This window comes from Larimichthys crocea, chromosome III, assembly GCF_000972845.2.
Source record: "Larimichthys crocea isolate SSNF chromosome III, L_crocea_2.0, whole genome shotgun sequence".
NCBI classification, from domain to species: domain Eukaryota; kingdom Metazoa; phylum Chordata; class Actinopteri; family Sciaenidae; genus Larimichthys; species Larimichthys crocea.
In genome coordinates this window covers 23,234,536-23,247,352 of record NC_040013.1, presented here as the reverse complement: position 1 = coordinate 23,247,352, position 12,817 = coordinate 23,234,536, and the positions used below count along the sequence as shown (strand labels likewise).

The 12,817-nt window shown below is 44.7% G+C and overlaps 1 protein-coding gene across 1 annotated transcript in view; it reads left to right on the top strand.

Moving 5' to 3' along the window:
* LOC113745632 (uncharacterized) overlaps positions 1-11,416 on the top strand; it is a 60,246-nt gene extending 48,830 nt beyond the window's left edge. Inside the window, exons 4-5 of the mRNA XM_027277776.1 lie at positions 3,471-3,595; positions 6,021-11,416. Of these exons, the coding sequence (XP_027133577.1) occupies positions 3,471-3,595; positions 6,021-10,342 (4,447 nt within the window). The 3' untranslated portion in view covers positions 10,343-11,416. The remainder of the gene's footprint in view (positions 1-3,470; positions 3,596-6,020) is intronic.
* Positions 11,417-12,817: the final 1,401 nt, after the last annotated feature.

Here is a 12,817-nt window from a genome sequence, read left to right as displayed (position 1 = left end):
ATGCCAATACGATTGCATAGTTCCAGCATTTGGTTTGGTTTGGTCGGACAAAACAAACTTCATTGCTCAATAAAATGAGTAAATCACGAGATTTGCAAATTAGCTCCACCTCGACCAGCTGCAATAGTAAAAATCCTGCCTTTTTCATTAATGCATGAGTCAGAATAATGAAATGGTGTAATATATCAGAACAGTCTCAGTCCAAATAAAATAAAATACCAGCCTGTATCCACAACAGGATCCAGTGTCAGTGTCACGTTTTGCCTCGCCTAGAAGTGAAAAGAAAGAGCGTATCAAAGTGCAGTGTGAAAAATGATTGTGCTGGGAGAAGGATCATCTGCGTCATGGCTGCAACGCTATTTCGGTCTAGTCTCAACTCAACTTCAAGCCTTACCATGAGCGTTTCGGAGGAGATTTGCCTGCCAGGCTTTGATAACTTGCTCAGATTTGGCTATTTCTCCTTGTGGCCACAGGACAATATTAGAAGCAAAGCTGAGCATCCGTTAACTTACATCGTTTATTTGGGGGCAGTCGGTAGCATAGTGGGTTAAGCAGCCGCCCCGTGTGTGGAGGCTATAGTCCTTGCTGCAGCTAGTCCCAGTTCGAATCCCGCATCGGACAGCTAATTTACTGCGTGTCACTCCCCCTGCTTTCTGTCTATCTTCAGCTGTACTATCAATAAAGGCATAAAAGGCCAAAAAAAAAAAAAAAAAAACTTACATCGTTTATTTCTTGCCACTCTCGTCAACCTGGATTCCAGCAGCTGTACGCTAAATGCTGGTGGAGACCAAAACAGAGGCAAAATTTAGAGCAAATATTAAACTTACATTCATCAGATGACCTGAAACACGACTCCCAAGTTAATGCCAATGCCTCTTTGTATCTGCTGGATGTTTATATATAGGCATGCAAATCATTTGAAATCACTGAAAAAGTCCTTGCCGTGCACTCTGGTGGTGATAGTAATTGTTTTGGCTGGTCGGCTTTTTCTGGTCAGGCAGTTCAGGTTTTATTTTGGGGCTCCAGAACAACAAAAAAACACATGTCAAAGTTTATTTCAAACACTTGTTGTTGTTGGACTTTGCTTCATGCATCCTGGAAGTAGAGGAGGTTGTGTCAGAAGTCCTTTCTCCACAGTCATACAGGTTGTCATTAATGATGTTAATGATGTCTCTCTTCTATTCAAGCGTCCCAGTAAGCCTTGACAGGATCCTGAACCGAAATTTTGCTATGTACACCTGTATTTTTTCCCTACTTTAACACGTCAACATTATTACATTAGTACATTATTAAGCCGCTGAGTGCCATGCGCATCATTTCAGAGATTACAAACATGCCTCAGAGGGGTAATCCATTACAGGGAACATCATGCTGTGTCAAAGTTATTTTACAGCTGTGTGTTAATGTTGCTGAAAGATCTACACATCTCCGTGTGTTCATGTGCTGCTGGGAAGCTCCGACATCTGGGACTTTCAAGTGGGCTGCCAAACAGTGTTGCAATCACGTGCTGTTTGTCTTACAAAAAAAAAAAAGACCCTGCAAGACAAATGATAAACAAACAAACAGGTCTGGAAACAGATGATGTGGAGTTGGCTGCTGCTCCTCGCTGAAAACATGTTATGAGGAAGAGTTCATCTGGCAAGCTACCAAAAGCAGAATTTGGCTCCCTCAAAAATACATACGATAGCGCATGAATGCGAAATTTGAGCTCAGAGCTGCGAGTCAAAACCTGAAGACACCCACGTCTCCGGCAGGAAGTGGTCCCTGAAGAAACGATCAAACATCCCTGACTTCTTAATCCATGCATGAAAGTGAGAATTTCAGTGTAGGTCTGCTTGCCGACCGTCGTAGGCCCACATATAAAAACACATTATGTGCTGACTGATATGTTTGTTGCACTTTATTGAGTGCATGAGTAAAAATAAAAAAGAGACAGATCAGTAACTAGCTCCCTGGTTACGCCGAGCGTTGGCACAGCAACCAATAAAATGCATCTCGCTGTGCTTAATGGGGATAATCAGCCCTGCGATAAAGTGCTTCTGACCAATCACGTCGTGACGGCTGAACCCACTCGCTGTTCACAAAGCCGTGTATCAGTATCGGCTGTCACTGCCGTTTCCAGATTTGCAACAATGCAGTTTGGCTCCTGGCACAAAGAAAAAGAGGAGAGGCATGGTCTAATTGATTTTCAGCTGGATTTCAGATCCTCTCGCCCCGCCTCACCTCTTGTCTCCTTGTCTCCTCTCTTCCTTCTTTATTCTTTTACTTTTAATCCTTTCCGATACTCCTGTGTCACCTCTTTTCCTTCCATCCTTTCCTCACATTTCCTCCCTCCTCTACTCTCATCTGTCCTCTTCATCCTCTCATTCTCATCATCACTTGTCTCCTTGTTTCCTTTTTTCATCCCCACTATCCTCTTGTCCTCCGTACTCTTCTCCCTTTTTTTTATTTCACTCTTTTACTCTCCTCAACACTTGACTCCTTGTTTCCTCTCCTCTTCCTATGTCCTCTCCTGTACTCCTCTTTCCTCTTCTACTTTCATCCTCTCCTACCCTTCTTCTTCTCTCCTCCTACTTCCCTTACATTCATCCATTCCTTTTCCTTTCCTTTCTTTCTCATCATCACTTGTCTCCTCGTTTCCTCCTCATCTTTTTCCTTCTCCTTTCTCCTACTATCCTCTTGTCCTCATTTCCTCCCCCCTCTACTCTTTTAATTTGTTCCCATTTGTCCTCATCTCTCATTCTTTATTCATTCCTCTTTTACTCTCCTCTTCATCTCATCATCACTTGTTTCCTTACTCCCTCCTCTCATTATTATATTTATTTCTTTTCATCTCTGCTTTCCACTTGTCCTCCTCTCCTACTTCCTTTTGTCACCTCCTCTCCCATCTTCTCATTGCATTGCTTCCTTTTCATCCTCTCATCCTTTATTTGTTTCCTTTTATCCTTTTCTTTTTCTCTTTTACTCTCTTCCCCTTTCTCTTCTCTCCTCTTGCAATCCTTTCCACTCCCTATTCCTCTTTTATTCTCCTCTCATTCTTATCATCATGTGTCTCCTCGTTTCCTCCCCTCTTCATCATCCTTTCTCCACTTCCTTTCCTTTTTGTTTGCTTTCCTTCATCCCCACTGTCCTCTTGTCTTCTCCTCCTCTTTCCTTTCATCCTGTCCTCCTCCCATTTTCCCCTTTTGTACCTTTCTTTCCTTCCTCTCTTCTTCCCATTTTAATTTGGTCCCTATTTGTTTTCTTTCATCCCCTTTGCTTTCATCCTTTCCCTTCTTCCTCTCTCTTCTTTTCTTCCCCTCCTCCCTTTTTTCATTTGTCCCCTTTCACCCTCTTATTCTCTCATCCCCTTCTTTATTCTTCCTTTTATCCTTTCCTTCTTTCCTCCCATCATTCTCTACACTTGTCATCTTCCATTCCTCCTCCTTTCCTTTCCTTTCCTTTCCTTCCCTTTCCTTTCCACCTCTTAGTGCTCCAGGTTCTGGTCCCATGTTCCGGTCCACCACAGTGGCAGTGGAACCAGCAGACCAGTCCCGACCAGACTTTGTGCAGAACTGGGCCGACATCCATACAGGCAGCGCCACACTGGGAACAAGTAAGCACTCTTATCTGCTTAAAAGCCATGTACCCAGCTGCTTGAATAGTTTATGAGCATGTGTTTGGTTTTGGTTATGGAGATATCAGTCTTGATATTGAGGGATTAATCAGTGCGTGGTCTGCTGCTGCAGCGTTGCTGTAGCATCCTGATTAACAGCGGACTATAGAAAAGAAAATGAACAGCTGTGAAATCTTTGCAGAAGATGTAAAATGCACACAAAGGAGCGGTTATAGTTTCGGGAAGAAGTTCTCTACTGCAGTAAATCAGCACAGAGGTTTTGCATGGTGAACTTTGTCGCACAAATGCCTACCACTGACCAACTGCATACCGCTTTTGACAGCGCTGACCTTTCAGTGAATATAGAGCCCCAGAATAAAAGAAGCTATTGTATTCACCCAAAATTATATAACCCCGCTCTGCTGCAGTGTAAACAGCTCCACAGAAGAGATAGGGCATGGTTAGACAGGAGGAGTGGACGTCTAAAATACATTCCCTCAATGTTGTGCTAAGGGTTTTGGGTGTAGCTTCAGAGCCGGCATGTAGGCTTTGACATAACTGCCGTCAACGCTGAGAAGCCTCTGCGCGCCGCGGCGCTTGTTCTTTGATTGCACAGCAGGAGTAGTTTAGTTCAGAGTGAGACAAAGAAGCTTTGCTCTGTTGCTTTACAGGGCGAAGGGTTAAGTGAAGGAAAGAATGTAAACATGGTTAATATGAGGGATTAAAGCAGAATATAGTCTCGTCGTGTATGATTCATCCCTCTCGGGCTCCTGCGGTGCTGTAAACTGGTGAAATTGAACAAATCAAAAACGTCTTTTGTCATATGATCATATTGATGTTACTCATTGTGGCTTTTATGCAGTGTATTTTATTATTTATACTTATTTATTATCATCATTGTTTATTTTATTCTACTGTATAGAGATAATAAACTGATTTTGCCTAGTAAAGCAATATCACACGAGAGGGAGTGCTGTTATACTGAATATTTGCACAGCTGTGATTCAAAACTTAAAATATGAAAAGTTTGTACAGAAGTACAGTTTATCTTTACGGATTATATTGATGCCAAATTGACAAAATGATTGCATTAAATCCGACACATTGGTCACATCTTTCTTTTATTTCCTGTATCCTGTGTTTTTATTTATACCCTGTATTCCTTTATTTCTTTATTTCTACTTTTTATTATTGATTTATTACTTTTCAAACTAAGATATGCCAAAGAAGGCTGCACTCAGTTATTAGTTTATTACACCTGTCTTAAACTAAAGTTTGTGTTGTTTAATTTCTTTCCTTTCCTCTCAGTATAACGCAATGCAGCTCAGCAGCACCACAAACTATATCCTCCAATGAAATTGAATCAACGCACCTCTAAAGCAGTTTTAACAAAAACCATACCGTATGATTTATTACAGGGCTGCTGCATTGGACTACATTAGTTTTAGTTAGGTGTTCTAATAAACTGCCAAGTGTATAAAAGTCAGTGTGTGAATATACAGTTATAAGAATATTTTCCAGTTAAATTTGCCACTCAGTCTGAATTTGTTCTGATTCAGGAGGTGATATCAGCTTCTTCAGTCCATCTCAAGTGAATTTTAGGGTGTAAGATAGATTTTAAAAAATAAATAAATAAATAAAAGACAGCATAACATGAAATTTGGCAGCAGCATACCTGTGGTTTCAAAGATACAATCAATTGTCACCCCAGGTTTTCTGAAAGTACACAGCTCGCGGTAAAGTTTTCTTTTCTCATTTTAAAGTTGAAACCGATGGGAAAGTTTAAAAACTGCATTTAAAGTCGATCCCCTCTCAGAGTGTTTAATGTATTTTCACATTTAGTATTGAAAAGGTAATAATTCATTTGTATGCTCCCCTTCAAAAACTCAAATATTTAACAAAAGGAGGTTTCTGGTGTTAGAAGAAGGCACATTATGGATCACCTTTATGAGTTATGAGTCATCTTTAAACCTTCACTTAAGAAATAATGGTCTGAATCATCTCTCACACTGATGTATAGACAGACGAATGTCTGCCAGCATCTTGTGCTCCAAACTGGATGTATAAAAATGGATATTACATGTTAGAATAAAAATTCTTAACCTTATTTTTACCCCGTTTCTAAGTGAGACACACATTCATCTCCGTGCTTATGTTTTTTTCTTAAATCCATCCTACACCTATACATCAAATTCAGGTATGTTAAAAGCAACAAAAGAGGAATGGTGAGGAGCCACAGTGCTGAATAAATGCATAAGGAGCTTACTGTATGGGGAATCTTAAAAAATGAATGCTATTCTTCTACATGTATCCTTTCCTACTCTGTTCTTTATAGTCAGGTTAGACAGATAATCCTGTTATGGTTTGCATGTAAATTTAACCAATGTCAGTTGCCTTAATCCTTCCGTCTCTCCTCTCCATCTAGAGCCTCAAACCCAGCTGATCCAGCCCTTCCTTCCCCTGGACCCTGCACTGGAAACCAGACTCCTGAGCAACACACAATGGGCGTACAGCCAAATGGACACCAACAACACTACGACGACTACTGCTGCTGAATCCTGCATCCTCAACAAGACCCAAATGGACTACAATGACCTGACAGCCACGGCCATTACGGCCAGTACCATCACCACCACCAACAACAACAACAACATCATGAACACTGATAACACAAATATCAACTCTTCTACCAAAACCAGCCATTTTAACAAGATCCCTTGGGCTCATCATTATTTAAGCAACCCCATTACTCCCAATAACATCCCAACAACTGCCACTAACACCACCACTAATGGCTCCATTTTCAACAAAACTACCGTGGCCAACTTTAGCAAGAAAATCACCACCACCGCCGCCGCCATTTCTAACTCAACAGACATCAGCATCAACAGTAGCAGAGCAGTGTGTGGACCAGTCGGAGTCTCAGACGTCCAATCTGTCCCCAGCAGGGTCCGCCCTGTGTCCTTCTCGCTCCCCAAAAGGAGCTGTGTCCTCCTCCACCAATCAGCTGCCGTCTTCATCCAAGCCGGGCGAGGCTCCGGCTTGTCAGGGAAGCAAGAAGGTGTGACAGTGCATGACAGAGCCAAAGATCTGGCGGAGAAAGTTGCGGATCAGCGGCTTAAATCTCCGGTATCTGCAGACGTGGAAAATGTAGGTGTGGATCACTGGGACACTGGAAACCAGTGCAGTGTGGACAGTAAAACTGCAATCCATCACTCTGAGGCTGGAGCCAATATGTCTACTGAGAGGGGAACTGGAGGACACTCTGGGACTGGAGCCCAGGTTTCTTTATGTAATCGCAATGTGATCAGAGTTGAGGACTCTGTTATCAGTGGGAATGGAGCCCAGCTTTCCTTATGTAATGACAATGGGACTGGAGCCCAAGTCAGCAGTGAAAGTGGGACTGGAGCTCATGTTTATTTCAACAGTGGGATATCAGGACATGATTCTGACAGTGTAAGCACAGTTGTTGCTAAAGATTCAGTATGTGGAGGCAGCGAGGCTGAAACCCATGACAATGTGGAGCTGAACCATGCCCGAGAATTGAAAGATTTGCTTTGTCCCACAAGAAATGAGCCTCAAAAATCACTTTCTGGTGTTCTAAATGCGATCAAAGAGTCTTCAGTCCAATCACAGTCCAAAGAATCAAACACTGCTACATCAAACTGGGCGAAAAAATCAACTTCTTTGCCTGCATGTCGTCCCAAAGAGCCGTTTTGTCCCGTGCTGAGCCGAGACGGTAGCAGAGTCCTTCTCTGGCCGACGGAGATGGTCAGCTACACAAAGACGTCGCCCTCCATCTCCTATAGCATCAACCCTCTCCTGTACGACTTCAGAGCACATAACAGAGCCAAGGAAGGAGGTGAGGAAAAGAAAGGAGGACCGGTGGAAGGGAGGGAGAGAGTAAAGCCGCCCGTGATCAAACAACCCGACTGCCAACAGAGGCAGGAAGTTATGGAGGAAGTAAAGGAAGGGAAGATAGATGAAAGGGAAGAAGAGGATGAAGGACGACAGGCAGGAAATCCTATGGAAGTTGCAGCTCACTGTAGCGGCCGTGGTGCAGTTCCGGACCGCTGCAGCTGCCGTGATGAAACCGCTTTAAAATTCGTTCCCGTTTCCACAGAATGCCACCTTGCGCCGACGCTAGGCCTTCAAAACACAGCGAGGAGGAGGAGGAGGAGGAAGAGGAGGGGAGGGGTGAGGAGAGGAATGAGGAAGAGGGGGAGGAGGAAAAGAGCAGAAGAGACGGACAGAAAAGACTCAGAGAGGGTAAGGAGGATAATAAGCAGTCTTTCAGAGAATCAGGTGTTTGAAGGGAGAGGAGACGAGAGGCTGAGAAGAGAGGGCACGGAGAAAGAGGAGAGGAGAGAAAAGGGGCTATTAAGTAATCTTGCAGCGCATCGGCTGGTAGGAGAAAGAGAAAAGAGGATGAGGGCGGAAGAGAGAAGGATAAGAGGAGATCAGACGGAGCGAGAGAGGGCAGGTAGAAATGACAAGAGAGGAGAGCTATTAAGTAATCTTCCCATGAATCGGTGTAATCGGTGTAACCAGCTGTGTCTGCAGGTGAAAAGGGAGGCCAGCCAGCATCAATCCCAGCAATCAGCCTCCGGGTGGGGCCAGGGACTCAGAAAGCTCCTCTGCAGGGGTGCAGCATGTAACTCAGTGATTAGCTCCGTCCCTGGGTCTGTTATACAGATGCCATGCTGTCCTGCAATTACGCCCGACCCGGCTGAGAATGACAGAGAGACGGGGGAGATGCACAGAAATACACAAGCGGGGAAGGAGGAAGGGCAAAGGAATCCGAGGAAGACGGAGATAAGAGCTGTTCAGGATGCTGAAGAAAACGTGTGTAACCTAGTGATTAGCGGTGTTTCTTTTCCCCGTGGAGACGCAGCGCCAGAGCCAGAAATTTGTCTTGTTCCTACACCTCGCAGGGAAACGGCATGTGATCCAGCGATTAGCCTTGTCCCTGCTCCCTTTAGGGAAGCAGCGTGTAGTCAAAGACAAACCATACCTGCAGGACACAGCAATCCGGTGTCAGGCCCAGCCCCATGCTGCTCTGCACAACAGACGGAAACACAACTGAGAATTAGATCAGCCTTCGCGGAGATGACACTCCCCGGCGATGTGATTTCAAAGGAAGTGATGTCGAGGAGCGCGGTAACAGGCGGCAAGAGGACAAGGGAATCGCCGGAGTCTGGGGAATCGCCGAGGAAGAAACGGAAAAGAGGAAGGAGACAAGCGAGGAGAGTGGCTTGTGAGCAGAGACAGGACAGAACATCTGTTGGCTTGACCGCTAACCTCGGCGTAGACGAGGCCTCTTGCATGCAGGACGCCACAAAGGCGCCTGAACTCAAGAGCAACGAGACTGAGACACTTCTGGCAGCTGAGTGCAGTTCAAAAGGCAACAAGGCGGAGATGAACGCTGATTGCCACTTTCTTTGCAGGACAAAACAATGTCCGTGTCATAACATAAATAGCAGCGAGGGAACATTTAGTTGCGACACGACAGACAAACTGAATAACTGCTGCCGCTGCGATGACAGCGAAGGCGGCGACTGCAATGCCAACGACTGCAGTCCATTAAGCTCTGATCCGTCTGGAGGCGACGGAAACAGGACTGAGAAACCTTTCAGTGACTGTAACACACCGAGTGACCACAGCGGGTGTGATGAAACGCTCGACAGCAACGAGACGCGCGACGATTCTGACAATCCTTGCGACAAAGACGAGGATCATCCTCCTGATCTTGTGGACAGTGACAAACCTACCCGTAACGGCGTGGACACACCTGTGGATTCACTTTCAAAAGACGTTTGCACCTGTAGCACTAATGATGCACACGCTAACCACTGTCGATATGAGAACAAGCAAACAGAGAATGAGAAAACAGCAGCTCAGAGAGGCGAGAACACATGTCAGAACCAGACTGATACCAAAAGTGGGCTCAGTGAGGAGGATGCACCACAGCACAAAACTCACACATGTATTGATCAAAGCGGCTGTGATGGCACTGACAGTGGTCAGCGTGATCATTTTAACAGTAATCATGTCATTGATTGTAATCACTGTGCTCGAGTTGTTAATGCCCCGGATGTGACGGAAGCTGTTGCGCTCATGAGTGTACGTACAGAGCGAGCGGAGGAGGAGAGAGACGTTGAGAAGGAGAGAAAGGAGGAGGAGGAGAAACAGATGGAGAGGAAAAGGGTAAAGGAGAAGCAGGAGGAGTGGGGCAAGGAGTGGGTGAGGAGAAAGGAGAAAGAGAAGGAGGACAGGGAGAGAAGGATGGAGATGGACTTTGAACATCTCTACCCAGAGAAGAGGCCTCGTTTCCCTCAGACACTCCCTCCGCCTTGCATCCCCCTCCACGCTCCCCTCCTCCTCCAGCCTTCCCTCTCTTCCTCCTCCTCCTTCTCGTTCCATCACACCATCATCCAGCATCACCTCTCCCTCCTCCCGCCTCCGTCGCACCTCCCCGTCCACTCGTACCCTCACCTCCTCCCGTCGTTCTCCCCACATCTCTCGCCTTTCACTCTCAGTCCACCTTCTGCACCTCCGCCGCCTCCTCCACCACCACCACCACCACCCCCTCTCCCTCCCTCTTTTTACGCCTCATCCCCCATCCCTCTCCTGGATGCCCCCGGTCCGTATCCCCTAGCAACAGCTTTTCACCCTTTGCAGAGTCACCACCCGTCTCTGTATCCCCCGCCCCATCATGCAGTTTTGCCCTTGCAGATGTTGTTCTAAAGAAATAATTTTGCCATTTTCCAAGGAAAAAGTTGTGTGGCGAAAGCAGCTTTCATGTGTCATTACCTGCATACCAGAAGTGAGGAGGATGAAATGCGAGCAGGGGGGGGTGGGGGAACAATTTCAGGAGGACTTAAGTAGAAAATCAAAATCTGACTTAAAGTCAAACCTCCGTCATCGTCATCAACGCTCTAAGCACTGATTCACACTTCTGAAAAAAAAACACACAAAAAAACATGATGGCTAATTATCTTCATCAGTCGCAATCCTGCTCAAAATGAGCCTCAGGTGTGCAGCCAGCAGAATCGTGGTGGGGATACACAGCTGGGCTCGTTTCCCTCGGCAGAAATCAGTCAACGCTTCTGTTTTGAATTTTAAATCAATGATTTGCTCGGTCTAAAGCATGCTGGAAACTACGGTGACTGTAAAGGACAGATTCATCACTGTACGCTCTCAGATATTTTCAATCTGTGAGAATAAACGCAGCCTCTTTTTTTTCGCCCCTGAGAGCTTCTACTTCAGTCGCTGATTTTTTACTTTTCCTTCAATGACCTTTAAGACTGATGTGAACTTCTCAGCTCAGAAGTTCTCAGCTCGGGGTTATTAAAAGCCGATAACCTGCATGACTTTTTAAGATGCACTCTGTTTTGCCAGTCAGGAAGTCCATTTTCCCCCGATTCCTATCTGCCACTGAAAGATCTTGTCCGAAATTAGTATTAAATTGAACATATGTATAGTGCAATTTGAGCACAAGCCAAAACAACAATCGTTCAGTGTTACGATATAGTTTATGTGCCAGAACAAAGAACTACAACTACAAATGTCAGAAATCATGCAAACGTCATGTAAAACATCCAATTCACACGCTTTCACATAACGAGCCACGACAAACATGTAACAACGGCAACAACTCAGTCTTATGTATTATTTATCTGGAGTGACGTGCGCAGGATGTAAATGGATGCTACCCAGCTGAAATAGAAGAGGGTTTGCACTCATTCACTTTGCATAATAATAACATAATAACAAACTGAGCTAACAGCAGCTACATTTGGCTGTTGTTTACTTCACTGTCCATCAGGAAACTCTGTAAATCACAGAGAGGACATGAGAGGGGAAAACCAGAAAGCATTTCCTCCATAAAATATGATCCAGTTTCACTAAAACCAGCTGAAATAGTTGGTGGTGTAGTGCTGTGAAGCGTTACATGCTTCTCGTGGATGATCGTACCTGGAGTACAAAGTTAGTGTGAGAACAGACGTACGAACAGAGACTCCATTCACCTGAGTGAAAGTCCGTATAGCATCATTATTGTTATTTCATGGTAGAAAAGTTACACAATGTTACACAAAATTTCCTGTCTACTCAAAGACATCAGCAGCCCGTGCAGACTAAATCAAGACGTCTGTAAGAAGCCTGGAGATTGGTGATAAGGGTGAAGAACAGCTTTAGGAACGCCTTTAGAAATATCAGAAAAAAAGCATTTTGTCTTTTCTTTGTTAAATTTAACTGGCAGTGGCAGTCTGTTTGACTTCCTGTTAGTACAAAATAGAAAACTGCATCAATTTGTTGAATACTCGCTGCAAAAACAGCACATTATGAAAATAATAATATTAGTTTGTAGCATGGAAATGGGAGACAGGCCTGCTGGTTCTGTCGTTAGTGTGTAAAGTGAATCCTCTCTGCAGTCTGTGTCTCCCTGTGTGGCTGCTGAACGTCAGAGCAAAATGTTAAGTTTAGAAATAAGCCTTTGTTCTTTGATTGTGAGGGATTGACTCCAGCGTCTGACCTTTACTCTTGACGTTTCAGACTGTTGATCTGACTCCATTTCAGCGGCACTAAAAATACCCCAATGTGGTGGATAACTTTACATTTTAGTGACTCATCCGAGGAAACAAAAGGCCAAAACAACACAGTGATTCAGCTCGCGCGGTGTGACACGAGCGGCTTCCATGTCCCCGGGAGAGGTAGATAGATGTAGAGAAAGGAAGTGTAAGGATTTGATTGTCAGATAATCACAAAACAACTATTTTTATTTCATTTCAAGCTCCCTTCCCCCTGTTGTCATTCTTTGGCTGCTTGTTCTACTTGGACATGTGATTTTCCACACAGCACTTCATGAAATCATCATCCAGGTTCAAAGCGTTCCTTCCTAGCTTTTCTATTTGAACAACGCCTCAGGGTGGATTTTTTCCTGTAAAGCTAAGGGTTAGGACAAAACCACATGTGAATAAGTGCAGATCCGTCCTCCTTCTCTGTTCAAATTTTCCTCTTCTGAGACTCAGCGCGTCCTACATTGTCTCATAAATTGCAGCAGAAATACCTCACAATTAAGAAAATGCGACACCGCTGCATCTTTTTTTTAAAAATCCAACCACTCCTGACAGTGTGACGCTCAGACTTTCAGAGGTGCGAACAGCGTGGAGTAGCGATGAGAGAAGTGAAGAGTAACTCCCACACTTAGTAACACATTGT